Below are 26,801 nucleotides of genomic sequence, written 5' to 3' on the forward strand. Positions count from 1 at the left end.
AAGTCATTAGTGTCTCTAATGGACTCTTCGAGACACGCCCACAACAGATAGGAACAAGCTTGTGAATTTTGTTAGTGGACTTAAAGTTGGCGAAATATAATTTAGCAGAGAACTAATTCTGCTAACGATGTCCAAAGTTAGCAAAAACGCTAATCCGCTAAATGAAAATTTAGTTCCGCTATTTGCTGTTAGCAGATTAGCAGAACTGTGCCCACCACTTGGTAAGATTTCTAAAATCCTGTTTGCATTAACCAAAATGAAATATTTAAACTGTAGCAATTTTAAAATGGAAGCAATCCACTTTTATTTTAGTTCCACTCAGACAAGCAGCTCATCAATCCAGCCAGAATTAAACTCCATTTCTCTAAACTGAGTTAGTTCAAAAAGCTATCTTTAACAGGTAAGATATTAAATGTTCATTACCTTTCCACAGAACCTCACTTAAAAACCTCTGAACCCTCCCGGGAACTGGTATCACACACGAGTACGCCTCATTAATCCATTAGCCTTTGTAGAGTGGTAATTTGGCCTTCTTTCTCTCTTCTCCTCTGAATATTTCCCCTCTTAACGGATGTTTTCGACCATCTTTTCCACATTCATTGAAAAGCCTCATTGAGTTTTACTGTGCTGGAGAAATCAGGCCATAGGATGACTTACACTCCATTCTCATTTGTCATTAAGGGCAATTACTGGCTTTTTGCTTTTGAACAATTTCTCGTGCTTCCTGCACATAAATGAATGACTGATTGCTCATGTGAATAACTAGGAAAGAGAGGGTTTTAACCACATTTCACAGAGGCTGATTGTTCAATGGGGAAGTTAGAGGAGATATTCACAGACAGCAATAAATAAAAATTATTTTTTCCCCCTGGTTTGTGCTGTTAATGATTTACGAGCGTGTTAAGAAGCTTGTATGACCTTCACGCTTTATCCTTCAGTTTCTATTTTGTTTACCAACTTTCTCCGGCAAATTTTTAATTTTACTTAATAATTTTATTGAGAGGATTTGCTAAGGGCAGCACGGTGGCACAACTGGTAGAGCTGCTGCCTCTCAGCGAGCAGGTCCCTGGTTCAAATCCCGGTCCGAGGGCCTTTCTGGGTGGAGTTTGCATGTTTTCTCTGTGTATGCGTGGGTTTTCTCCGGGTACTCCGGTTTCCTCTCACAGACCAAAAACATGCATGTTAGGCTGATTGGTAACTCTAAATTGTCCCTAGGTGTGAGTGAGAGAGTGAATGGTTGTTTGTCTCATTTGTCACTATGTGTCCCTGTGATGGACTTGCGACCCATCCAGGGTGTACCCTGCCTCTCGCACAGTGATTGCTGGACATGGGCACCAGCGACCCCCAAGACCGAAAATGGAAGAAGTGGGTAAAAGATAATGGATGGATGGATTTGCTAATATTAGTGCTTTGAGTATGTGCTGATGATAACGCTCAGCTACTACCACTACAAAATTAGCTCAGAATGTGTCAAATTTACTGAGTTATAACCATTTATTATCCTGATGCATGCTCAATAATCCAGGTAGAAAAATCTAAAAAAAAGTTAAATCTGGTCCTCTGGACATTAAAAAAAAAAAAAACCTAACAAACGAAAAAAAAAGTATAAATGTTTCGTCTTTCATCCAAAATACTTCCTCAGTCTGAGGTGCTGTATTCAGCTCAGTCTCTTAAATAGCACCTTCTCAGAGTGGATCAACCAGTTTGCTGCTGACAGCCAAAACCAGCTGCTCACATGGTCAAGAAGGACCATCAGCCTAACAATGGATCATTAGCACACTGATGGCTGTTTACTGTTCACAGAGGGCTGAGTGATACTAGCAATCACAGCATTGTAAGAGGGGGACAGTTGAACCCGGAGGCCTCCACCCCTGTTTAATGATGGATGATTTCTTTTCACAAAGATGGCCTCCTTTACTCCTCTCTCAAACCATCGTTCCTCTCTGTCCAGGATGTGAACATCTTCATCCCTGAAAGAGTGACCGCTGGCCTGGAGATGAGTGTAGACTGCAGAGTCCTGGCCTGATGGTGTTGATCTTCTGTGCTGGGCCATCCTTTTGGCCAGTGGCTGTTTAGTTTCCCCGATGTAAGACTGATCACAGCCCTCCTGACACTGAACAGCATACACAATATTACTCTGTTTGTGCCGGGGGACTGGATCTTTGGGATGAACCAGTCTTTGCTGTAATGTATTTTGGGGTTTAAAAGCCACTGGGACGTTATGTTTAGAAAATAAACGTCTCAGTTTCTCTGATACTCCCTCAACATACGGAATGACCACTGGTCTGGGTCTGGGTTCCTCCTTTTTACCTGATGGCTGACTGGAGTCCTGTTTGGGTTTCTTCTCTGCTTTCAGGAAGGCCCAGTTAGGATATCCACATTGCTCTAGAGCCTGTCTTGTGTGGGATTTCTCCTTCTGCCTGGCTCCTGAGTTAGTGGGGACGCTGTCTGCTCTGTGGTACAGAGTCCTGATGACTCCTAACTTGTGCTTCAAAGAGTGATGGGAGTCAAACTGCAAATACTGGTCTGTGTTGGTGAGTTTGTGGTACACCTCAGTATGCAAATGTCCTCTATCAGAGACTGAGACCTCAAAGTATAATTATTTTTGTGTTGGTTAAGTGTGATTAGTTGCAATGGCCATCTTTAATTTGCTAAATTAATGAGTTTTACATATTACAATAGACAAAAGTGACTCCAGTAACTGTTGGTCAAGGTTTAAAAGCGGATCATGCTAGCGCTCAGAGTATGTTTTGAGTGACTCTCTACTTTTAAAAAGCAAAATTTTAGCAGAATATTATCATGCTCTGTGGAGAGTTGAACCCAGGGTGTGGACAGAAACGAAAGACTCGGGGGATAAAATAAAGAAAAACAGATTTATTTATGAAACACCAAAAACATGACATGGCAGCAAAAACTTAAATGAAATGACTGGAACAGGAAAAACACAAAGGAGCTGAGCATGAGGGCTATGGGAAGCACAATCCACAGATGAGGTACAAACAAAATGAGACATTATTTAAAGGGTCACTATCGATAGACAATGACAAACACCTGGGGAGAGACGATCAGGATCAAGTGAGAGTGGGAGGAGCAGGAGCTGACTACACGAGGGGAAAAACACAGGGAAAGCTGAAAACGCAAATAAAACAGACTCAGAAAACAAAATGCAATAATCGCAAGAAGAAAAGAACACCACAAAACACAAGCATCCTGACAAATATCTGAAAACCATGTATGTGTTCACTAATGTGGCTCAGCTGTGGCAAACTATTGATCATTAGGTTTCTGTGCCATCACTCTGCTTTGTGATTTGATGCCACCAAATTAGAGTTGCATTCAAGCCCAAAATATCCGATCCGACCTGGTCCCAGCCTGTAGCCATCATTTCTGAACCCCACCCGACTTGACGAATTAACAGTAATTAAAGGCCCGAACCCGACCCCCCCACACCCAACATTTTTCATTAAGCTTTGACTGCTTATAGTTATTAACGGTCGACTAATGTGCACGGCTAAGGGGGCAGAAGATCGGAGCTGAGGGGGTGTTTGTCCTTTCATGGCCATCAAAGTGCATTAAATCCCTGCTTCTGCCTGCATTCTGTATTATTCAGACATGGACCCTGCTTTGATATGTCAGATATTTTGTGATCTCACCTGTTTGGGTCGTCGACCGCACGCGTCTGCTGAGTGCAGCAGCTGAATGAACGTCCATTTGGGCTGATGGATTGCTGGCAGGAGTCCATCTGAAGCTTAACCAAACTTTTTTTCCTTCCTCTTTCAAAGCCGGTCAGCGCGCGGTCAAATGGCTGCATGCGGCTAGTGATTGTATGGCCATGCCATGTTGCCATATGATTGGATTGTCAGCCGCGTGCATCCGCTGTCACAATTGAATGCCTGACACTGACCCGGCCCGCACATTAAACACATTATTATGGCCCAGTCATAATCCAGGTTGGGCGGGGCCAGGCTCCGGGTTCAGGTAAGAAATGACAGCTCTACACCAAATGCACGTGGTGGCAAAGCAGACATTTTGACCTTTAATGTCAACTGTTCTCCTTTTCTTATGTAGAACTGTGTTCAAACAAAACACAATGTTAAAAAAATTCCAGTCAAACCCAATCGTATGAATTTTTCATGACAGCAACGACCTGTCAGCTCAGTTTTTTCTGAAGTAGCAGACGTCCATCCCCAAACTTCTCTTGACTCCCCTCTTCCACACATCGTTCCTTTTCTGCTTGAGCAGCTAAGTGTGTCACAAATGTGGGTCACTTGCTTTCCCTCCCCAACTAAAGTCCATTTGATTTGGTGAAATGATATGAAGGTATCAAATTTAAACAGCTTGAAGGTGCTCAGGGGCAAGACAAGAAACACGGCAGACTGTCATACTTAAAATACCAGTTTCCTCCCCAAGAGCCTTCCTCGTCAGAGTAACATGACAGGAGGAAGAGGAGCAACATTATGGAAAAAGACAAGGTTTCTGAGAATGTTTTTTTAATTCAAGATGAAGATGAAGCCAAGAAAGATGGCACCAAAACCATTCAGCCATATTTTATTTTTAAAGCCCCATTGTGCTCAGCTGCTGATCACTGTATGCATTTGTGGTTTTACCACTTGTCTGTGGTTCCTTTGACAGGAAACAGGATAATATTCACCAAGCTGCTAAGTAGCAATGGGATTAAATTGTAGCCTGACCAAAGCAACAAATGGACTAAAGTGCAAATTGATTTGTCAGATAACTTCAGCTTTCTTGTGCAAGTGTTTGAGATTAAACACATTGTTTCCTCTGAGTGATGGGAAGGCTTTTGAGGTAGGGTACTTATATCAAAATGCATCTGTATTATATTATTCTTTTGATCATTTGTTTATCACAGAGCCCTGTGGCTGCATAGCACTAACAGACCATGACATAACAAATATTTTTGGATGCCAAAAGAGAGAAAGTGGTTTTCATCAGAACCACAGAACTCTAATGGGTCTTTACTGCTTCACTCATGGAAACCCTGTCAACATTCATACAACAGAAGTGGTAAAAATGTTCAAATTGTTTCAAACAAAAGTGCTGGAACAAGTTTTGTCTACTAGAGAGTTTCTTTTATTCACCACGGTAAAATGTGTACAACCAAACCCGCCAGATGGCATGCTACAACTTTTGTGGAACTGCTTTCAGAAGATACTTGGCAAATGTTTGGATGGACCATCTGCTTATCACTGCCAGTGGAGCCACTTGGTAATGCCAAAGCCATTTGGTGTGTTTTAGGAAAAGCATTTTTTTCAACCAAGAACATTTTTCTGTCACTCGTTATTCTTTTATTTTAAAGAAAAAGGTCCATGTTCGAAGTTGACACCTTAGTGGCATCTATAAGCTAGTATCTGCAAGGACAGGATGCTGACAGGGTTAATTCTCTTATGATTATATGCACTTTGGAAGACTAGCTGACCTAAGAGGTGGTAATTAGGGTTCTATGTGAGGATTTTTTTTTTTAAATCTTGACTGCACAGTAGTGAGGTGGTTAGAGGCGCTGCCTCACAGCGAAGGTTGCAGGATTGTCCTGGCCTGGAGCCTTTATGAGTGGAATTCACATGTTCTATCGTTGCATGCGTGTTTTTTTTTTTTTTTTCTCCAGGTACTCCAGTTTCCCCACACAGACTAAAAGCATACATGTTAGGCTGATCTGTAACTCTAAACTGTTCTGTGTGAGTGAAAGAGCGAATGGTTGTCCCTGTGATGGACTGGTGACCTGTCCAGGGTTCAGGGTGCACCCCAACATACACAATTCCTGCCTTTTTGGCTCATAACACATACATGAAATATTGTAGATAGATTTCAACAAACCTCTGTTCTCCACAGAACGAGTCTTTGAAGTATAAAGAAATCACTCTATTAGGTAAAACATTTTAGCAAGTAAGCTTTTTTATTATTGCTCACCTTTTTGTGGTTGTGATAATGTTTTTGCTTCAGTCTGTGTGTAAATGGTAAATGTATTATACCATAATTTATAATTATATAGCACCTTTCTATCTTATCAAGATACTCAAAGAGCATTACACTGCAATCTGTGTCCTCGTTTACCCATTCATACAACACTCTACTATAACTGTACAAAGAATAATCAGAGCTTTATCACATTCATACACTGATGGGACACACATCAGAGTTCAGTGTCTTACCCAGAGACACTGTGACATGTGACTGCTGGTGGAATTGAACACCCAGCTCTCACATTGGAGGACGACTGCTCTAACTCCCCTCCCTTGCGAAATGTCTGCATCATTATGTGCTTATGTTCTGGGTGTTTTTTCAATTTCAGGCTATCTTTCCTCGGCCAAGGAATGAGAGTCTGTTAGGAATTTTTTTTTTTGCCTCCAAATACTAATCATGTCGTTTTCATCACTTTTTTTTTATTTTTATGTCCAAACAGGTCTCACTTGTAAATGAGTCTTTGAGGCTCAATATGATTTATCTGTATAAATAAAGATTGATTGAAGGAAAACCACTCAGACACAGCCGCCTCCGTGTGTGTGCGCATTTGTATGTGTTTGTATACCATGAACCAATGGACAAATTTAATTAAAACTCTGAGTAATCACTGAATAAACATCTACTGTTAAATAGCTTTTAAACTCAATCCAGCTAAAAAAAATGGCCACAGCTTATAAACTTTAGCAAACACAAACATAGCTACAGTATAACTCAGTCAACTTTACAAATACTGAGCTAAAACTTAACGTGGTAGTAGCTGAGAGTTATTCACAACACATACTCTGAGTGTGACATTGCGCATAACAATATGTTTGACCAGAACATCTCCAGATGTGTTCTTTCTCAACATAAAAAGATATTTGTTTAAAAATATGGAATGAAAGGTGGTGAGCAATATGTAATCCTTCAAGGAATGCCTTTACTTTTTGTAAAAAATGACATTTAGATTTATTTATTGCTGTCTCAGCATTCAAAGCAAGATTATGAAGACAGTGATGCATGTTGCACCCTAAGCTGGCCTCTAACAGTCATATTACAGCTTAGATAAATTTAGAAAAACTGTGTATTTATCTAAGTTCTTAGTTTTGTACAAAATACAAGGTGCTGTCCTCTACTGTTTGTCTCTATTGTACTTCAAGTACTTTGTATAACACTTGTGAGATTCAGTCAATGTGCTCTTCAGAACCAAAAGTAGAAGCAAGTGCAGGAAAAAGGGATGGGATCAGTAAGCATTTCGGGGAAAGTCACAAACAAAAAGAGAGATGAACAGGATTGGCTGAAGGAAGAAAATGAAATATATTTCCCCAGGCACTGCGTCTTTATCCTGACTTCAAAGGGCTTGTAGTTTGCACTTAGGACACGTCCAAACGAAGAGATGTGAATTATGAGAGCCAGTGTATGTGCCACTGGCTGTGATTCTCTGAGATCTTATATGGAACAAAAAACACGCAGTCACACAGATCACTTACCGTCAGTGCACACGAAAAAAAAAGAGGAAGTGAACGTGTTCAGATTTGCAATGTCTTAAATAACCGATGCCCAAAAATCAAGAATTTCAATTCTATTAAAAGCAAACAGAGGAACGTTGAAGAAAAATCACTATGTGGAACGGATTTTTACACAAAGCCGCACGCGTGTGTTCTTGTATATACTTATACGTTAGTAAAACATCTCATGAACCACTAGATGATTTTCATTGAAACTCTTAAAATCAAATCATCAATCAAACTCTGGCTGCCACAGCAAACAACGGTAAAAACAAAACTAGAAAGTTCCTGGAGAAACTTTGACGGGGACTGCCTATTTATTATTAAATTATTGTTAATATTAAATATTAATATTAATAACGATTAATAATCAAAACAAATTATTATTAATAATAATTATTAATATATTGTTAATTTGTTGGTTATTAATAAAATATTAATCATCAATATTAATAATATTCACATCAATAATTAGCATTAATATTAAATATTACTTTTTAATATCCATCCATCCATCCATCCATCCATCCATCCATCCATCCATCCATTATCTTTACCCGCTTATTCCATTTTGGGTCACGGGGGTCCAACAATCACTGTGCGGGGGGCGGGGTACACCCTGGACGGGTCGCAAGTCCATCACAGGGACACATTGAGACAAACGAGACAAACAACCATTCACTCTCTCACTCACACCTAGGGACAATTTAGAGTTACCAATCAGCCTAACATGCATGTTTTTGGTCTGTGGGAGGAAACCGGAGCACACCGTGCTGCCTTTTAATATCAATAATTATTAATATTAAAATAGATAATTATTAACATTAATAATTTATAATTAATATTTATTATTATTATTACTAATTAATAAGAGTAATAGGTGATAATAGGTAATAATAGCTGCCTTCCATGCATGTTGAACCAAAATGACTCCATATGTTACTCAGTTTCTGTCAAGAGTTTTCTCCTATTCATTTCCTTTGGGAAATTTGGCATCTTTGTTAGCAAAATATGTCACCATGGTAACTGTGAATGCCAATCAAAGTAATTGCACACTTCCCGAAGCCGGTCCGGTCGTATTGATATAACTTTTGTGGAGGTCCACGTTGCGGTTCGGGCCACATTAAAGTTGAAAAAGATACGCTTTTCAGGTGTAGAATAATAAGTGGGCAGTCACCAACTAGTTCCTGGAGTTGGTGAAATATTGCGTCTTTGTTTGCAAAATACATCGCTATGGTAACTCGAAATGACAATAAAAGTAATAGCACACATCACGAGGCCGAGCCAGTCGTTTTGAAATAACTTTTGTGGGGGTAGTCGTTGTGGTTCGGGCCACATTAACGGAGATGGAAATGTAGACTCACTTCCGAGGTGTAGAATAATAGGTGCCTGCCATGCATTTGCATGGCAGTCCCCAATAAGGGTTATATCTAACAAGGTTGAGTCAGGTCCTCTGGACAGATTCTTCTCCTCTGTGGCTGCAGAGGTCAGAGGCCTCCATGTTCAACTATTCCCCTCTTACAATGCTGTTGTTGCATCACTCTGCCCTCTGTGAATAGCAAGAGGCCATCAGGGCACTATCGATCGGTCATTAGGCTGATGGTCTTATTTTTACATGTGAGCTAGTTTTGGCTGTCACCAGCAAAGTGGTTGAACCACGATGAGAAGGTGCTGCTTATAAGACAGAGTTTGTTGCAGTTCCTCAGACTGAAGAAGTCTTTTGGATAAAAGATGAACATTTCAACAAAGCATAATCTCTCCAGAGGGACCTGACTCACCCTTGTTAGATTTATCTACCTGGATTATTGAGCATGCATCAGGATAACAATGGCTATAATTAATTTTATGAATATTGATCTAAGATTAGGTGTGGGTGTATAATGCTGATCTCAACATACAGTCCAATTGCTAATAGATTGAACTAAATCTTAATTTTAAAAATGTGAACTCTGTTAATCTGTTTTAGCAAAATTGCTCACAAATTTCTCAAAACACAAAAGTAGCTATGAGTCAATGAATTTTACAGAGGTTAATTAAAAGTACATGTGGATGTGGCTTATTGTATGCAATTGTTGCTAAAAAATTTTAGCAACATCTGTAGGTGTCAACCCTATCTGTCTGTAAGTAAAATATCTCATGACGCACCTGTCAGATTTTAATGACACTTTCAGAAATGCACCTAAAAGAACACCTAGAACAGATAAACTTTGAAAATGTATCTATCTAATGATGGTTACCGCAGCTAATTGACATACAAACACAAAAGTTGATATTACACACACAATTTTCCAGATTTTGAGCAAAAATGTGATCTAATTAGCTTAGTCATTTACAACACATACTCCCGGTTGTGCTCCTGCATTATCAGCTGACATTGCACTTAACATCTTTTTAATGTTTGACCAGCTAACCAGCAAGAACGTCATAATTTTGCAACATAAAAGCCGAGGTTAAGACGAGTGCGTACTTTGTGTTCCTGCATGTGTTGCCTGCTCTTCCACTCTAAAGAGGATCTTTGATGTTTGCTCCTCTGCTGTAGGCTTAATTGTTGTGCCTGGAGGATGCCAAGCAGAAAGAAGAGTGGAAATAAAACGGTGTTTGATGAGGATGGGTGGAAGAAAATGGATGTGTGAACATTCATGCGATCCGATGTTAAGATGCAAACAGACAGGAGGAAGGACAGGTGGGGGGAAGAGGTCTAGAGTGAGGAGAGATGAGATGAATGAGAAAGTGAAGTGCACGTTCAAGACAGCGAAAGCAGAGATGGACAAGAGATGGAAACAAGGAGGGCGGAGATGGTTTAAAAATCCAGCTAGAAGCATAACGACGAGTGATTCAGAACATCAGAGGATGATGGACAGAAGATTGAAGCGGCTCTGCTTTCTTTGTCATCCCACTCTGCTCTGCTATCTATCAGAGAGGATTGGACTCCCTTCAATATCCTTCAATACACTCCATCCTTCGCTGTGCATACAAGTGCGTGTCGAAGATCTGATTGGTCCAGCACGCTGTGAGGAGGAGGCTGTGTGAGCCAAGCAGGCACTCGCGTCATCGTTCCCCGTCTTCACTTGTTTCCAGTGACTGAGCTCTGAGGACACTGGAGATTAATGAAAGAGATTTTTTTTTTCTGTGTGTTTGTGGAAGTGTGATTTTTACCTGAGGCAGGTGGAATCTGTGCATTTACATATAGAACAAAGATTCCTTCAACCTTTATCTCCACGCCGGTTGTTTCGTGGAGCATGTTGCCCCCTGATAGCCTTTATCAGCTGCAGCCATGCTCCTACGCTTCTCAGCCATTCCTCTCTTACTCCCATCTTTTAGACTTTTTTGTCCTTACTTCCTCTGACCTCTAATCTCTGTGTCCTTTCTTCATCTGTCTAACTGAACGCAGCTTCAAGTGATTAACAGAGGCATGTGAACTCTCCTGTTCATGGCCTTATTCTGGCTGTGCTCAACAGACCCACAGAAAAATGATGTCAGAGCTTTATGTCTCATTGCAGTGAGGGTGTTGTCCAGGATATCCTTTAACATCCCCACCATCCTGCTTTCTATCAAAGCTGAGCTTTTAATAATTCTGTAGCTAATAAACTGAGGCAGTGTCAAAGCTGTTTGTGAGGAGCCTGTGAAAATGATTTCCATCCAAGACTCTACAGCTGAGTTGTGACATGATGTGAGAGTTGGAACAATAGTTGGATGATTATTGGAACACGGGGAAATAAATCAATTGATTTTTACGCCAAAGCGCTTTACTGTTAGAGGTTGTTGGAGTGCAGTCTTTTGCACCTCTTTTGCAGTTATTGTGAGAGGCCGGGTACACCTCGCAGCTCTACGATACTTGTCCTTCTGTGGCACATTTTTAACATTCTTTAATGACATGAACTACATTAAATAAATAACCAAATAATAACAAAACAAAGCAAATCAGTTATTTTAACTAGCAAAAGATGATTGATTTGTAAAGTAAAGTTTGGCATCCATTGGCGGCATGGTGGCTCAGTTGTTGGAGCTGCTGCCCCTCAGCTAGAAGGTTGCTACATTGAATCTTAGCCAGAGGATCTTTCTGGGTGGAGTTTGCATGTTCTCTCTGTGCATCTGTGGGTTTTCTCTGGGTACTCTGGTTTCCTCCCACAGGTGAAAAACCTGCAAACTCTACCCAGAAAGGCCCCCGGACCGGGATTTGAACCAGGGACCAGCTCGCTGAGAGGCAGCAGCTCTACCAGTTGCGCCACCGTGCTGCCCATAAAATTAGAAACATCATCCCTAAAAATGATGCAGAAAAAACTGGTTCATGCATTTGTCACGTCTAGACTGGACCATTGCAATGGTTTATTATCTGGGTGTCCAGATACTTCTTTAAAAAATCTTCACTTGATCCAAAATGCTGCTGCCAGTATCTTAACTGGAGTTAGTGGGAGAGATCATATATCTCCAGTTTTAGCTTCTCTCCATTGGCTCCTTAAGTCCAGAATTGAATTCAAAATCTTACTTATAACCTACAAAGCTCTCAACAGCCTAGCTCCATCTTATATTACAGATCTTATGTTTCCATATTTTCCTAACAGAGCACTTCACGTTCAGACTGCAGGTTTACTTGTGGTCCCTAGAGTTTCCAAAATCAGAATGGGAGGAAGATCTTTCAGTTATCAGGCTCCTCTCTTGTGAAACCAACTTCCAGTTTCTGTCCATGAGGCTGACACATTGTCCAGTTTGAAGACTGGGATTAAGAGTTTCCTTTTTGATAAATCCTATTGTAACCAGTGGCACCTGTTGGTGCTCTACTTCACTGATTGAAATTAGGGTTGGCTTGTTATGCTGCCTTAAGCTTAGACTACTAGAGGACAAATTGACCTCATTTCCTTAAATGAATTGTTAAAATTGAATAGTTTTCATTTGATACTATTTCTATCTTAACATGTGATTCTTGACCTGCCATTGTGTATCTGTTCCTCCCAAACCCAGCTGGTCGAAGCAGATGGCCGCTTGTCCTGAGCCTGGTTCTGCTAAAGGTTTCTTCTTCATGAGGGAGTTTTTCCTTTCCACTGTCGTCTTCATGCTTGCTCAAGATGAGAGTTCTGTGATGGAGTTAAACTCAAAGCAGTCTGCTCCTCAGACAAAAAGTATTAACTCATTATTTTTATATATGAATGTTTCTGTTCAGTGCCCTGAGACGACTTCTGTTGTGACTTGACGCTATATAAATAAACTGAATTAAATTTAATTGAATGGTTGTTTGTCTCTGCGTGGCTCTGTGGGGCTCATACCAGAGATTTGCATCCACAATCACCAAAGCTGCAGTCCTTTTGGCCACCTTGCACCTGCCAGTTGCTTCAGGAGTCCTCTGGGACAACCAAGTCCTGAAGGCCTCTCTCTTTGACTTGACAACCTCCATCACTGCTGGTGTCTGCCGGCAGGTCCTCTGGTATCCACCCTGACAGGTGGATACCAGAGGAATAACCTTCAGACAACAGCTCCTGGAAGCTGGAAGCAACAAAATTAAACTTTTTTTTCCCCCAAGTAAGTTTAAAACCAACATTAATTGAATACATTATGTGCCAGAGCTACATCACCTTTCTATTGCTTTGTTACAGCATTACAGAAAATAGTGACAATGTGTAATTTTTTTTCTGCTTATATTGTGGCATTAAGGTGTCATGCCTAAATTATATCAGGGATACACAGAAAACATCTGTGTAAAACACAACAGTGCATCCTCATTCATTGCACATCAACCAAGCTTCTTCTCTCCTCCAAATGTGTTTGAGAAACGTAAGAATCTTTCATTGCTTTGCCAAAATCAATTTCAGGATCACAGACAGGAGACTGAAAGTGTGAGAGGAGGTAAAAGGGCCAGAAATGAGCATATGCGTGTTCCACCAATATCTGTGTCATATCCAGTGTGTATGTGTATTTGCACATGTTGTGTGGCAGAGCTCATACTTGGCTTGCGTTTTGCGTTTATTCTGTTTGTCTCCTTTTCCTAAGTTTCTGTGTATAAAGCTCTTTCTGACACAGGAAAAAAAAAAGATTTGTTTACAAGGAAAGTTACAGAAGTCTGCTCTTACATCTGCTTAAAAGCACACGATTACATATTTTCTTTCAGCAGCTCCAGTGGCAGACTGGCAGCTGCATTGCGTCTTTTGAATGTTGCCTTGGAAGCGGAGGCAAATACAATCCTTTCATTAAGAGTTTAAAGACTGTCGGGATTCTTTATGCAGGTTTTTTAAAGTCTGTGATCCAGGGTTCATCCAAAAATGCCCCCACATTTTCAGATTCTAGCTCTTTGGTGTGTGAGCAGCTTTCTCTCTCTTCACTCTGCCACATTAGTTTGATGCATTGGTTTGTGACTTTATCACTGCCAGGTTGTTAAAGTTGCTCTATAGGAAGCCACGAGTGGTGTATGAGAGAGGATGTGACTCTCCAACAAGTTCAAGCACAGCTCTCCACGAACCACTTTCCCCTTGTAACAGGATGTTTCCCGCTGGAGGGCCACTTACAGAGACAGGCACCTGCACTGCTTTGTTACATCCAAATAATGACTCTGGTCAGGATAAAACGAACCATCCTTTGACCCTCAGTTCACAAGTAGGTGAAACAAACTTCTATAAGCAAAGATTGTAGTGGTATAATTTTCCTTGTGTTTGTTTCCTTTGTGTGTCTGCTTGTTAGCAAAATATCTCATGACATAGTTAACAGACTTTAACAAAGCTTTCAGAAAATAATGGATGTACACCTGCAGCTGCTTGTCCCTTGTGGAGCAAAGAGGGGACTTGGAAATACCCTCCGTTCGTCCATCCATCCTTCTTGTGAGCTGGATATCTAGAAAAATAAGTGATGTGCCACCATCCATTTTGGTGTGACTGCATCTAGCAGTAATAAAGGTCCCTATCAAAAATTGGGTTGCCAGTTGCCACCATTGGTAACCCCTAGCTCTGCCATTGTGCCATAAGGTGGATGAAATTGTTTCCTCCACTTGCCAGGATCTGTCACTCAGTCTGCACTACATACTTTGGACATGCAAAGAAAAATAAAAGATAACTTTGTCCTTGTACACAGTTTAACTACTACCCACTTGAATATCTTGGACCAAAAACATTGTTTACTTTCATTCCCTGTTCGATTCCAAACCAGCATAACACTCATCTAAAAAACTATCCATCCACTATCTTTTACCCGCTTCTTCCATTTTTGGGTCATGGTGGTCGCCGGTGCCCATGTCCAGCATTCACTGTGCGAAGGGCAGGGTACACCCTGGACAGGTCGCAAGTCCATCACAGGGCCAAAAAGTCTAAAAAACTAAAAGACATCCCTCAGGGACGGAGGACATTGGCGTTCCACTCGTTATCATTTGGCGGCATCTCCTATTCAAGATGGCCACCGCAACCAAATGAACTTAAACAGAAAAAGCTTTAATGTCAACAGTTTTACTGATATTGATTTAAACCTTGCTGTGACGGTACTTGAGACTCTTAAAATGCAATTTAGGCACTTACAGAGCATTAAAATATTTTATTTGGTGTTAACTTTTGGACACAACTTTGTCTGTTAGTAAAATATCACATGAGCAACTGGACAGCTTGTAATGAAAGGTTAAGAATTTATTCATTAAATGTATATCTATAGCAGACGAAGTCAACTTAATTCAAGATGGCTGCCACAGCAGATCAATCTTAGCCAACACCAAAATGTGTGGTAGTTCTGCTCTGCCAGCTCCTGCACCCACAGCCAGACTTGAATCAGCTACACCTATCATCGACTTGATGAGCATGAGGAGCATAAAAGGCTGCAGAAGACATTCAGCCAGCGCTGGAGCATTACCTGCCAACGTGAGGTGCCCTTGACGTCCCGTTTCCTGAATCCTCCTCCTCAAGCTCCTCTGTGTCTCATCAACTGCCTCCACACCTTCCTAACACCTGCCATCGTTGAGATGTTCACCTCCTTTGCCTGGAAACATTTGGGTCAGTTCTCCTCACATCTGACTCCAACCTCCATCATAAGGAAGATCAATAACATTATCGCCCTTGACTATAGGAACTCTAACCACCTCTTTACACCTCAGGGTTCCAGTCCCCTCCCTGGCTTATTGCATTCTTTATCACCAGTAAATAAACACTGTTCATTCTGCGACTTGGTCTCTGTTCTCATTGGTCCTTATATCTGGATATAGACACAGTCATTACAAAATGGCTATAACTCCATCAGCTTTACAGATACTGAGCTAAAATATGATGTGGTAGAAGCTGAGAGTTATCCACAACACATACTTTGTGCTTGAGATCTTGTGATATTATGTAATATTGTTCAGAATGTTAATTTAAAGGTTTGATAAAAAAAATGTATACAAGTATCTAAGATATACGCTAAACAATAATAATATAATATAATCAGGCTGCTGTTTAACACTGTATTATATTATAGTATTATCGTTTAGCATATATATTTGATCCTTGTATACTGGGTCTTTTTTATAGTTTATATTATTGCTGTTTTGGTGTATAACTGGGACCTTGAGTACACATTTTCATTCCACCTCATGTACCACATGTGATGCGAATGACAATAAAGTCACTGAAAAAGAAACGTTGATTAAAAAAAGGCTGTAACTTTGTCATCCTCAACATAAGATGAGATCTTTGTCTAAATCTCTGACATGACAGGCAGTGGTGGATATGGATTCCTTTCAAGACGTCTAGTTGAATATTCCGAGATTGTATTTTTGCATGGGTTTATTTTGGTCCAGGGGGTAACATGAGAGGTCGTGTTACACCAGTACAGTACACCAGTGAGACAAACAGGATGCTTGCTCGAGCTTAGTTTGTAACTGAAATACGACTGGATTCCGGACATGAACACATGAAATAAAAACATTAATTTCTTATGAACTGATTGATGATCTCATTTCTTCTTTACGGTTCAAACGCAAACATTATGATCCATTGCAGAACAGCAGACAGCGTGGCAGCTTTGTGTATTGTTGCCTCACCGACTCTAGAACAGACATCTCACCTTCAATTTGTTCTTTATATTCACACCTGTCCCTCGTTCCCGTGCGCTCCTCGCTCAGTTGGCTCCTTGTCTGCGTCTCAGCAGATGTTCCAAACCCTGCGGAGCGCGTTTTGAACCTGGAGGCTGTCGGGGCTGCTGCTGGGAGCTGAGCAAGCCAAGCTGTGGTTGTCATTTTCCTCCCTTCTTTTTGTCTCTGTCTGACTCCATCATTGCCTTTTATTCCACAGTTCCACATTCTCTGTCTCTCATCAGCCTATGAATCCACAACATGTAATATTAAAACTGTAAAAACAACAAAAATAAATAAAAATAAATTGCTTTAAAGGGCAGCAGAACTCTTTGTCACACAACCACCGGGCTTGTTTGACCCCCCATAATAAACTCAGAACATTTTTTTTAGATTGCACATACAGAGCGCTTCGTATTTCCAATTTTTATTTTTTTAATGAAGTAAGTTGCATTTCATAACATCACAGCAGAGACAAACAGGCACAGAAAGCAGAGCCTGGGGCCAGTGCAGGTTAAGCATGTTCATTAATTTTTGTTGCGTACCCCCCCCCCCCCCCCCCCCGCTGGACCCGCTCGCTTCCTGGATGTGCCGTGGATTTTAATAGGCTTCGAATCCGTGCTCACGGTTTTGAAACGAGCAGAAAGGTCCTGCGAGCTGGAGGGAAATCAGAGAGGACGAGTCAAAGCTCGAAGAGTGATGAACGAAGAGATGACGGGAATGAAAAGAGAAAAAACAAAAAAATGACTGAGAAATAAGAAAGATAAATTAGCAGTAAGATTTAATGACTGTTAGTCTGTTGGACTGGTTTGACAGAAAGGGCTTTAATTTGCTACCAGCTGTAGCTTCAAGTTCATATTATTGACATTTGCAGGCATCAAATTTTAATTATATCAGTAAATGTCTACACCCTGCAGCAAATACTGAGTCAAATCTTTGGATGTCACGGAAATGGCTACTTGCAGCCCACTGTGAGCAGCTTATCACCCGTCCAGACAGATGACTTTACCTTTCAGAAGTCATCTTTATAGGTCAACGGATGACGCTTACGCAGCTTAGAGCCACGTTATCTGTGCAGGGCTGGAGGGCAGAAAGAAGCACCTGATCAGCAAAGCTACTTCCTGATGTCCAACTGATCCACCAGACCCCCACGTGGAGCTCCAGCTCTGCAAAGACTTCAAAAGCAGACCAAGTTGAACTTTGACTCCCAGCCTCCCTGTGCAAACAGGAACAACTTAACTGAGTCTAAAATCACCACAGCAAAGAAAATACTTGTACAGAGCTGTTTATAATTAAAAGCTAATGCAAGGCGTGACATACATCTAGCTTGCCACCTTTCTTGCCAGTTTCATCAGCTTTTGTTGACAGCTCTGTTGAACCAAGTATTCTATGGACCTTATGAAGTTTTGCAAGCTGTCACACTCAGAGTATGAATTGTGCATGACTCTCAGCTACTACCACATCAGATCTTAACCACATGTAAAACTGGCTGAGTTAAAGCCATTTAAGTGTTGACAAATGTCAGTTAGCTGTGGCAATCTTATCTAAATTGACTCCAAGAGTTAATCACTTACAGATGCACATGCAACGCTTACTTTGTGAAGGTTTCATTACCATCTGTGCAGTGGTCCATGAGATGTTTGCTAACAAACAGGGTTGGCACCAATAGTTAAATGTAACGTTTTAAGCAATGATCTTGTGCAATGAGTAGCAATCCGAGTGTGCGTTGTGATTGGCTACCTGTGATCGGAAGGTCGCAGGTTCAACACCCCAGACCGACAACATCAAAACGTTGGTGAGAAAGGTGACGCACCTATACCTGCCTCCACATTCATCTGTCATACTCTGGGCTCTTGAGCAATGCCCTTCACCCCCACCATCTGTTCCCCCGGGCACTCTCGATGGCAGCTCTCTCCTCCACACAGAGGGCTGTGGTAGCTCGGTGGTCTGTCCTCGTGTCAGGAAGGGGATCCGGCATAAAAACAACTGCCAAGTATTCGAGCGAGTTAGTTCGCTGTGGTGACCCCTGAAGAAGCGAGCAGCTGAGGGGTGGGGGGTGAAATTAACAGTGATGGTCATGTTTAATTGAGTTGACTTCAAAAGTGAATCAGTTGTAGATACACCTTCCATTAGAGATGTTCCGATCAATCGGCCACTGATCACGATAGGCTGATTTTCGTTAAAAAGTATGTGACCGGCCGATACCGATCAATGCCCTTCAGTGCCGATCACAAAAACTGATCACCTTTGCAGCCTGCAGAGGTCCGGTGGTTTATTTATTTAAGCAATGTTTTGAGATTTATTTGACTTTCTGCACCATTTCGCCTGTTGCGAGCCTTAACAGTCTGTTAAAGATTGTATTACTGATAGCAGGTACATTTTTTTTCAGTTGTCCTTTTGCCTGAATAGTTGCTGCATTGTTCCTGCAAGTTTTTAAAAATGTTATTTGTCTTGGAAAAAGTAAATAAAAACGTGTTTTTGGCCATTAAGTTGATTTTATGGTTCCTATTTTCCAGATCACGTACCTCATCTTACCTAAATCAAAAAAATATGCAGCCAGTCCATGTGACTGGTATCGGTGATAGGCACCATGCGTGATCGATATCAGTGATTAGCAGCATAAAAACCTGATAGAGGCATCCCTACATTCAGTGATTGATTTCTAAAAGTAAAAAACAAATGAAAAACATCTGTCCAGTTGTTTATGAGATATTTTGTCAACAGACAAACAAAATTATCTCAAAGTCAATGCCAAAGGTTTAAACAAAAACCTATTGCCACTCAGATTGTGTGTTATGAATAACTCTTAGCTACTTCCACTGTAAATCCAGCTCAATATCTCTGAAACTGACTGAGGTATACCTATGCATGTTTGGTTCTTTTTGAGGGTTTCATTAAAAATGAATCAGTGGTTCATAAGATATTTTGCTAACAGGCACATGAACAGAAACCGACATGGGCAAAAACAGGCTTTTTTCAGCAGTGAGAAATGGCAACACGATGGATCAGTGGTTAGCACTGTTGCCTCACAGCAAGAAGGTCCTGGGTTCAATCCCTGGTTGGACCTGCGGTCTTTCTGTGTGGAGTTTGCATGTTCTTCTTGTGTTTGCTTGGGTTTTCTCCGGGTACTCCGGTTTCCTTCCACAGACCAAAAACATGCATGTTAGGCTGCCTTCAGGCCCAGGCCTCATTTTCTCAATGGGATTTGCCTGGTTAAATAAAGGTTAAAAAATAAATAAGAATAAATAAGAATATGAATAGAAAGGACATTTTGGAGAGGAAAAGGGAACTTAAGGTGAGTATCCTACTGAAGATAAGCAAGAATGGACAGGTGCAATTTTCCACAGTACTCCTTGAGATGGTCAGATACTGATGAGGCTAAAAACTGAGTCAAACCTGAACTGCCTCTTGTCCCCCCCACCCCACCCCCTCCACACACACACAGATAATGCTGAGTGAATCCACGGTTTGCTCCGGTTAATTTTCCGCCTTGTGTCCCGGCTGTCTGGAGTCTAAGATGATTCAGACTGATAAGGGGAGTAGTGTCTGAGGAAAGGCTCCAGGAGCAGTCTGTTCAGATGCTTTCACTGTCCACTCATTGCTAAACAAATTTCAGACAGTCAGTAAATTAATAGATACATTAGGATCCTATGGAGACAGTTAATGGGCCAACACCGCTGCTCCAGTGTTAAACCTGCTGCTTTGAAACGGCAGGCTTTGGTTTAATAGAAATTCTTGTTTCAAAAAGACAAAGGGACATTTTGGACATTTTAAAGTAGGGTTATTTAAAGACAGAACTTTGTTTTTTGTCCCACTCGGACTAGCTGTTAGCTCATCAACGTGTCAGTGTAGTGAAAATTCTCCCGCAGACATCTTCAATCACCATTTTTCTGATTTAATAATGCACCCATTCAGGGATGACTTTGTTAGTTCTTTCTTTTTGTTAGCCACCACTCACACAGCTGAGTCCCTGTGCAAGGTGCTTTAGCAGAACATCATGCAGCAGCTGAACATCGTGTATGTGTGAAATGTTTTTCATCTAGTCCTGTTTTTGTTTCCTTTCCAGCAGCGATTTTAGTGGTCTGAAGCAGCCGATGACATAATCCATCACAAAAATCAGCACTCTTTGAAAAAAAAAAAAAAAAAAAAAACTCCTGTCAGCCTGTGTATTTATTGGTCAATTTTAATTCAAGTTTGCGCCTGTGTGTGTGTGGGAGAGAGTGAGTGAGGTCACCAGTCAACATTGGAACATTATGTTTTTGTCCTAATTTGGCTCATTTGCTGAGCAGAGGATCATTTTGGATGCATTTGTCTTCAATGAATGAGTCCCCTGTGACATGGGACATTAGGCTGCTGTGTGCATCACGACACATATGGGGAGCTGTTTGTGAAGTTACACAGTCAAAAATTAACAACAATATTTTGATTTATTTAGCTTTTAATAATTTCATCATATTATTCATTTATAATTGTCATAGTTCCAAACTAAATATTTAATTTACAAGCTAAATACTTAAACATTTTAGTAAGTAAACTAAATATTTATGTGTAAATTATATTCATATAATAATTTCAACCTAAATTTTTAGTTTCCAAACTAAGTATTTAATTTTTAAGCTAAACAATTAATTCCTAACTAAATGCTTAATTTCCAAGCTAAATATTTAATTTCCAAACTAAATATTTAATTTCTAAACTCAATATCTAATTTTTTAGCTAAACAATAATTCCTAACTAAATATTTAATTTGCTGACTAAATATTTAGCTTGCAAGTTAAATATTTAGGTGAGAGTTAAATATTTCCATCCATCCATTATCTTTTACCTGTTTTTTCCATTTAAGTCATGGGGGTCGCCGGTGCCCATGTCCAACAATCACTGTGCGAGGGGCGGGGGACACCCTGGACAGGTCGCAAGTCCATCACAGGGACACATACAAACAAGACAAACAACCATTCACTCTCTCACTCACACCTAGGGACAATTTAGAGTTACCAGTCAGCCTAACTTGCATGTTTTCGGTCTGTGGGAGGAAACCTGAGTACCCAGAGAAAACCCACCCATGCACGGAGAGAACATGCAAACTCCACGTAAAAAGGTCCCGGACTGAGATTTGAACCAGGGTAACCTGCTCGCTGAGAGGCAGCAGCTTGTTGTGCCACCATACTGCTGAGTTAAATATTTAGTTAGCAAATTAAATATTTATTTTGGAAATTAAATGTTTAGTTTGGAAATTAAATATTTAGCTTGGACAATAAATATTTAGTTTGGAAATTAAACTTTTAGTTTTGAAAAAAAATATTTAGATTGGAAATTAAATACTTAATTTACACCTAAATATTTAGTTTACTAAGTAAATATTTAAGTTGTAAGTTAAGTATTTAGTTTGTAAACAAAATATTTAGCTTGTCAATTAAATATTTAGTTTGGAACTATGACATTTATAAATGTATGAATAACATGATGAAAATATGACTTTGAAAAAAAAACTACTTTTTTCTTATTAAAGGCTAAAAAAACCCCAAAATATTGATGTTAATTTTTGACTGTGTAACTTTACAAACGACACCCAATAGACACAAGGATACTTAACACACACAGAAGTTGCACACACAGTGTCTTCAGTCATAAGTATTACGTGAGTCAAAAGAAAAGGGCTCCTGAAAATGTCTCCAATCACCTCAGATCCCAGCATTACTTTCATAGATATGGCATTTCTTTGTGCTCTAAAAAGCCTTTGAAGCCTTTGAGAGAACAAATGGGCTCTCCTGTTAATTTATCTGTTTCGTCTGCATCTTTTTAGGAAACGGAGCTGTTGGATATTGCCTACATTAAAGATGCCAGAAATGGAAAGTGCACTAAAACGCCAAAGGTAAACAGAATACAATTCACTAATCTGTGGCGATTAAAGAGTCTGTGTAAATGTGTTTTGTACTGCGTGTGTTACAATATTTTTGAAAAGCCGTCTCTAATGTTTCTGTGAACAGAATGAGCAACGTACAGTATTTGAAGGACAAGACAAGAGCTTTTCTGGATGATAGGTTTTGTAAAGGATTAATTTAGCACAGAAATGAATTTTTTCTACATCGTCTGCATCCATTTACCAAAGTCTTATATAAGGATGTGCCTAGAACAGGTTGAAGTGGTTATAATGACTCATATTTACCCATGAGCCACAGGTGTGTATTCAGAAATCACAGTGTTTGTTATCAGAGGAGTCACTGAAGTCATTTTGCCATATAGCACCTCAGACATGGACACTTACAGTGTTATGTTTGGAGCCAGGTGTGGGACAGATGGGATGCTGAGTATCGTTGTTTTCTCCAAATTTACACAAACTCATTGTTAGGCCTGTCACAATAAACAACAAATCAATTAATCTCATGATAAATGAAAAATATCGACCTCATTTTCATTTATCGGCTTTATCGTTTCTGTGTCTCTCTTTCTACTGGACACTGGATGACAAAAGGCTCAAATCCAGTGCTCTTCAATGACCCCTCCCTTTCTCTTTTCTCTTTAAAATCCATGTAACCATCCAAAATTGTGTTCATGGATGGTTGAAAGCATCTAAGCTGAGAAGCTATGCTACGAGCTAAGCTAACAGGATGACCTCGGGGGGAAAAAAAAACTCTGTCTTGTCAAAGCTCCAAAAATTCACGGTTGAAACCGTGCCTTCGTGTAAAAAGTTGTTTTTCTGATAAAAGAAGCTGATAACTTGTTTACTGATTTTTTTATTAAAAGCTTTGTGTGAAAAATGCTATGCTAAAGAGCTCAAACCACACAGAGCATCCGCCATTTTGAGAACCAAAAAAAAAAATAGAGACAGCCCATGTCACAGGAGCCTCCCTCCCATTTTTCTTAAAGAGACACGCTGCTAACGCCCTCACTATCCACCCTTTGGTTCAAACAGTCTTATACTGCCATCCAGTGGTCACAAAAGGTACTAAACACAAAAATTAACCAACATTTCTTCTTAAATTTGACAATAATTACTAAATATTGTCAAATTTCAAACAATATTATCGTTTATCGCAATAATTTCTGAGACAATTAATTCCCAAGCAACATTTGTTATCCTGACAGGCCTACTCATTGTCATTACAAATACCTTCACAATGCAAACGTTTAGTTATTTATTTAAATTATTTTTGCTTAGTACAAGATAATTGTTGTTCATAAATGGAATAAAAGTTCTGAGTGAAGTTTGGACTGAGACTGAACATGAACATCATTTTTAAGCATGAACGAGCTGTAAGCTGAGTGGCTTTTAGGACAAATCTCTGTTGCTTTATGCAGAAGGAAGACAAAGGACTGCTGTGTGAATGCTGTATGGGTTAGCCACACATCACGTCTGTGTAGTTCCTTCTTTGCAGTCACTGTTCTTAGTATTATGTAAGCCTTTGTCCCTCATTATGAACTTAATTGTAAAACTGCAGGCTGATGCCAGTGTCACACTGTGCTGCACTTAATTGAGAATGGTGTTCGTAATTGAGTTTCCAAAATGTCTGGAAACATTTGTGAGGGTTCTCAATTTCCTTGTGCATTGAACATCTGTGTTACATGGATCTTGAGGGTGTTCGAGAAATGCATTAACAAATCTTAAAATACAGTAGTCCCTTATTTATTGTGGGGGAGCCATATCCTGAAGCGCCGTGATAAGTGAAAAAAACGCAAAGTAGGAATAGTAGTACAAGTAGTAAGAAGTAGCTTATTTTAGTATTAAACCTTTTCTACACTCGCAATATTCTAAACATTCTGATCGGAGGCAATGTGTTCAACATAATGGTACTTCCTCCAGTTATGTAGCAGTCAACAATGGTGTACCACAAGGCTCAGTCTTAGTACCCACCCTCTTTACAATCTACATAGGTAATGTAGGTTAGAGCATCCTTGACACATCCTTACATTTCTATGCTGATGACACAGTTTTTTATTGTCGAGCTAAAACAGTTGATAAGGCTTTTCAGCGTTTGCAATCTGCATTTAACATCATCCAGTCAAATTTGTTCCACCTCAAACTTGTCTTAAATGCCAATAAAGCCAAAGGGATGTTTTTTCAAACAGGAAGTCGGTCCCAACAGTTCTTCCTCTGATTTTATCCTCAAATGGTGTCCCCATTGAGTTTGTTGATTCCTATAAATGTTTGGGTATCTTGGTTGACTCACATCTCTCTTTTAAGCTCCATGTGGAAAACCTAGTAAAGAAACTGAAAGTAAAACTGGGTTTCTTTTTCAGAAACAGATCCTGTCTAACTCTGAATGCTAGAAAATGCCTTGTATCTGTGACCTTCCTTCCCTCCATTGACTACGGTGACATTATTTACATGAACGCTCCTACAAGAACCCTGCAGATGTTGGATGCTGTCTATTATGGTGCACTAAGATTCATAACTGGCTGTAACTACCGTACCCACCACTGCACCCTGTATTCACTGGTTAACTGGACATCATTAACTTCACGCAGACTCTCCCACTGGTACATTTTCATTTTTAAACACTTCTTGGTCTGCTGCCTTCATACATCTCCTCCTACATGTCTCTGTGTAAGTGCAGCTACAGCATACGCTCTCAGGACATTATTACCTGCAGTATTTCCTCATTGAGAACTGAACTTGAAAAAAAGGGCCTTCTCCTACTCTGCTCCTGTTTCCTGGAATATCTTGAAAAAAGATCTGAAGCTCTCGACCTTGACCTCTCTAAGTGGCTTTAAGAATCTGTTGGACTCCGGACAAGGACCAATGCAGACATGTTCCTGTTTTTAGTTTTCTACATTCGCCTTATAATCTAGCTGTTTTTGTTACTTTTTTTGGCCATCTTATTTGTAAAAATAAATTAAAATCTCTATGTCTTTTTATAACTGTCTTCTGTTGTTGTCTGAAGTGAGTTGGAGTTGTGGAGTAGAGCTCTGTGTATAACGGGGAGCCTGTTGGAGCGATCCCAATAACACAGAGAGGATTTATACATTTCTTAACAGCTTACAGAGTGATGTCACCAAGGGAGGAGACACGACAATGTGACTCGTCTGATCGTCGAAGATTTGGAAATCCATTACGGGGAGATGGAGCAGTGATGCACCTTGGGAATTGTAATGGGATCACCAATGAGACATATTGTCTGAGGACTTGATGAGATGTGGAGGACAGAGGAAAAAGGAGGAGTTTTGAAGAGACTGGAAAAGTCATGAGGTGTTTTTTAGATGCACGATTAGCAGAAGGCCAGAGACAGGATTACAGGAAGGACATAGAGATGGTGAAAGGTCACAAAAAGAGACATCAGCTGAAAGAGCACTCAGCAGAGTTTTCAAAGCCTGCCTTGTTCGTACATGTTTAAGGAAGGCCAGGTGAAGACTATATCAACTTCAACTGAAAAATAAGAGCAGCAGATAGAAAAAACTTCTCAGAACAGTTATGTTCTTTTCCTGTGATGTTACATCAGATATTTTTTCTTTATTTGTATGCCCCTCATTTCATTTATTTTTATTTATGTTCTCACTGCTACCATTGCAGCTTCCATTCAAATTGCAGGAAAGCTTCAGACTAACCAAAGCAAGAGTTTGGACTTATGACCAAGCTTCAGAAGTACTTTCATTGTGCTGCTCAAGGGTCCTCGGTCTCAGCTGGATGCTGTCAGATTTGGACACGATCATTAACGACCGGCGGACTTGAAATGCGCTCCAAATGGAAAGGCTAGTTTCAACGGCCTCTTTCGAGCTCTCGCTTCTGCTGGAGCTCAGGTCACTTTGTGTTGTCTTTGAGCGGCGTCTGGATTTCTGTCTGAGCATCATTTTGATTTGGAGCGCTCTGAAGCGTGTTCATTGGCTCTTCGCAGCATGTGGGCAGCTCGTCTGACCTCCCCTGACCTGATGCCACCCTGCCTGTGGCAGTTGTGTGCTCAGTTATGATTCATGCATTTGCTGTATGAGGACACGTGCACACACACGCACACACAAACAAAAAAACTTCATGGCTTGGAATGCCTGCTATCATTCCTACGCTGTCTACATTTTAAGCACAAATCAGGACACAGGAACACCGAGACATGCGATGGAAAAATAAACGAGAACGGACTGTGTCCTTGGTTTTTCTTTGCATAACCTTTATTTTTTCTTCTAATTAGCCAGACTACCCCTTCATCACCACTGAGGCTGATTTGACTGATTAGAATTACCACTTGTCAGTTTTAGAAGAAAAGAGCTTTGTTTGATGGCCAGCTTCTAAAATTAGTCACACAGCCTTAGTTTGGTTAATATCACTTCAGCTACACTTCAGCCAGTTGGCACAACTACCTGAAGTGTAGCTGATAGAGGGTAAATAAGCTAACACA

The 26,801-nt window shown here is 40.3% G+C and overlaps 2 protein-coding genes across 2 annotated transcripts in view; one reads left to right on the top strand and one right to left on the bottom strand.

Annotated features, from left to right (window-relative positions):
- Nucleotides 1–26,801, bottom strand: part of fermt1 (FERM domain containing kindlin 1) — a gene marked incomplete at its 5' end in the record, with an annotated part of 928,370 nt that overhangs the window by 143,445 nt on the left and 758,124 nt on the right.
- Nucleotides 1–26,801, top strand: part of LOC119418478 (1-phosphatidylinositol 4,5-bisphosphate phosphodiesterase beta-1-like) — a 65,126-nt gene that overhangs the window by 31,556 nt on the left and 6,769 nt on the right. The window contains exon 3 of the mRNA XM_037685767.1: nt 22,280–22,348. Within this exon, the coding sequence (XP_037541695.1) occupies nt 22,280–22,348 (69 nt within the window). The remainder of the gene's footprint in view (nt 1–22,279; nt 22,349–26,801) is intronic.

The sequence above is a fragment of the Nematolebias whitei genome, chromosome 12 (genome assembly GCF_014905685.2).
Source record: "Nematolebias whitei isolate Nwh7 chromosome 12, NemWhi1, whole genome shotgun sequence".
NCBI lineage: Eukaryota > Metazoa > Chordata > Actinopteri > Cyprinodontiformes > Rivulidae > Nematolebias > Nematolebias whitei.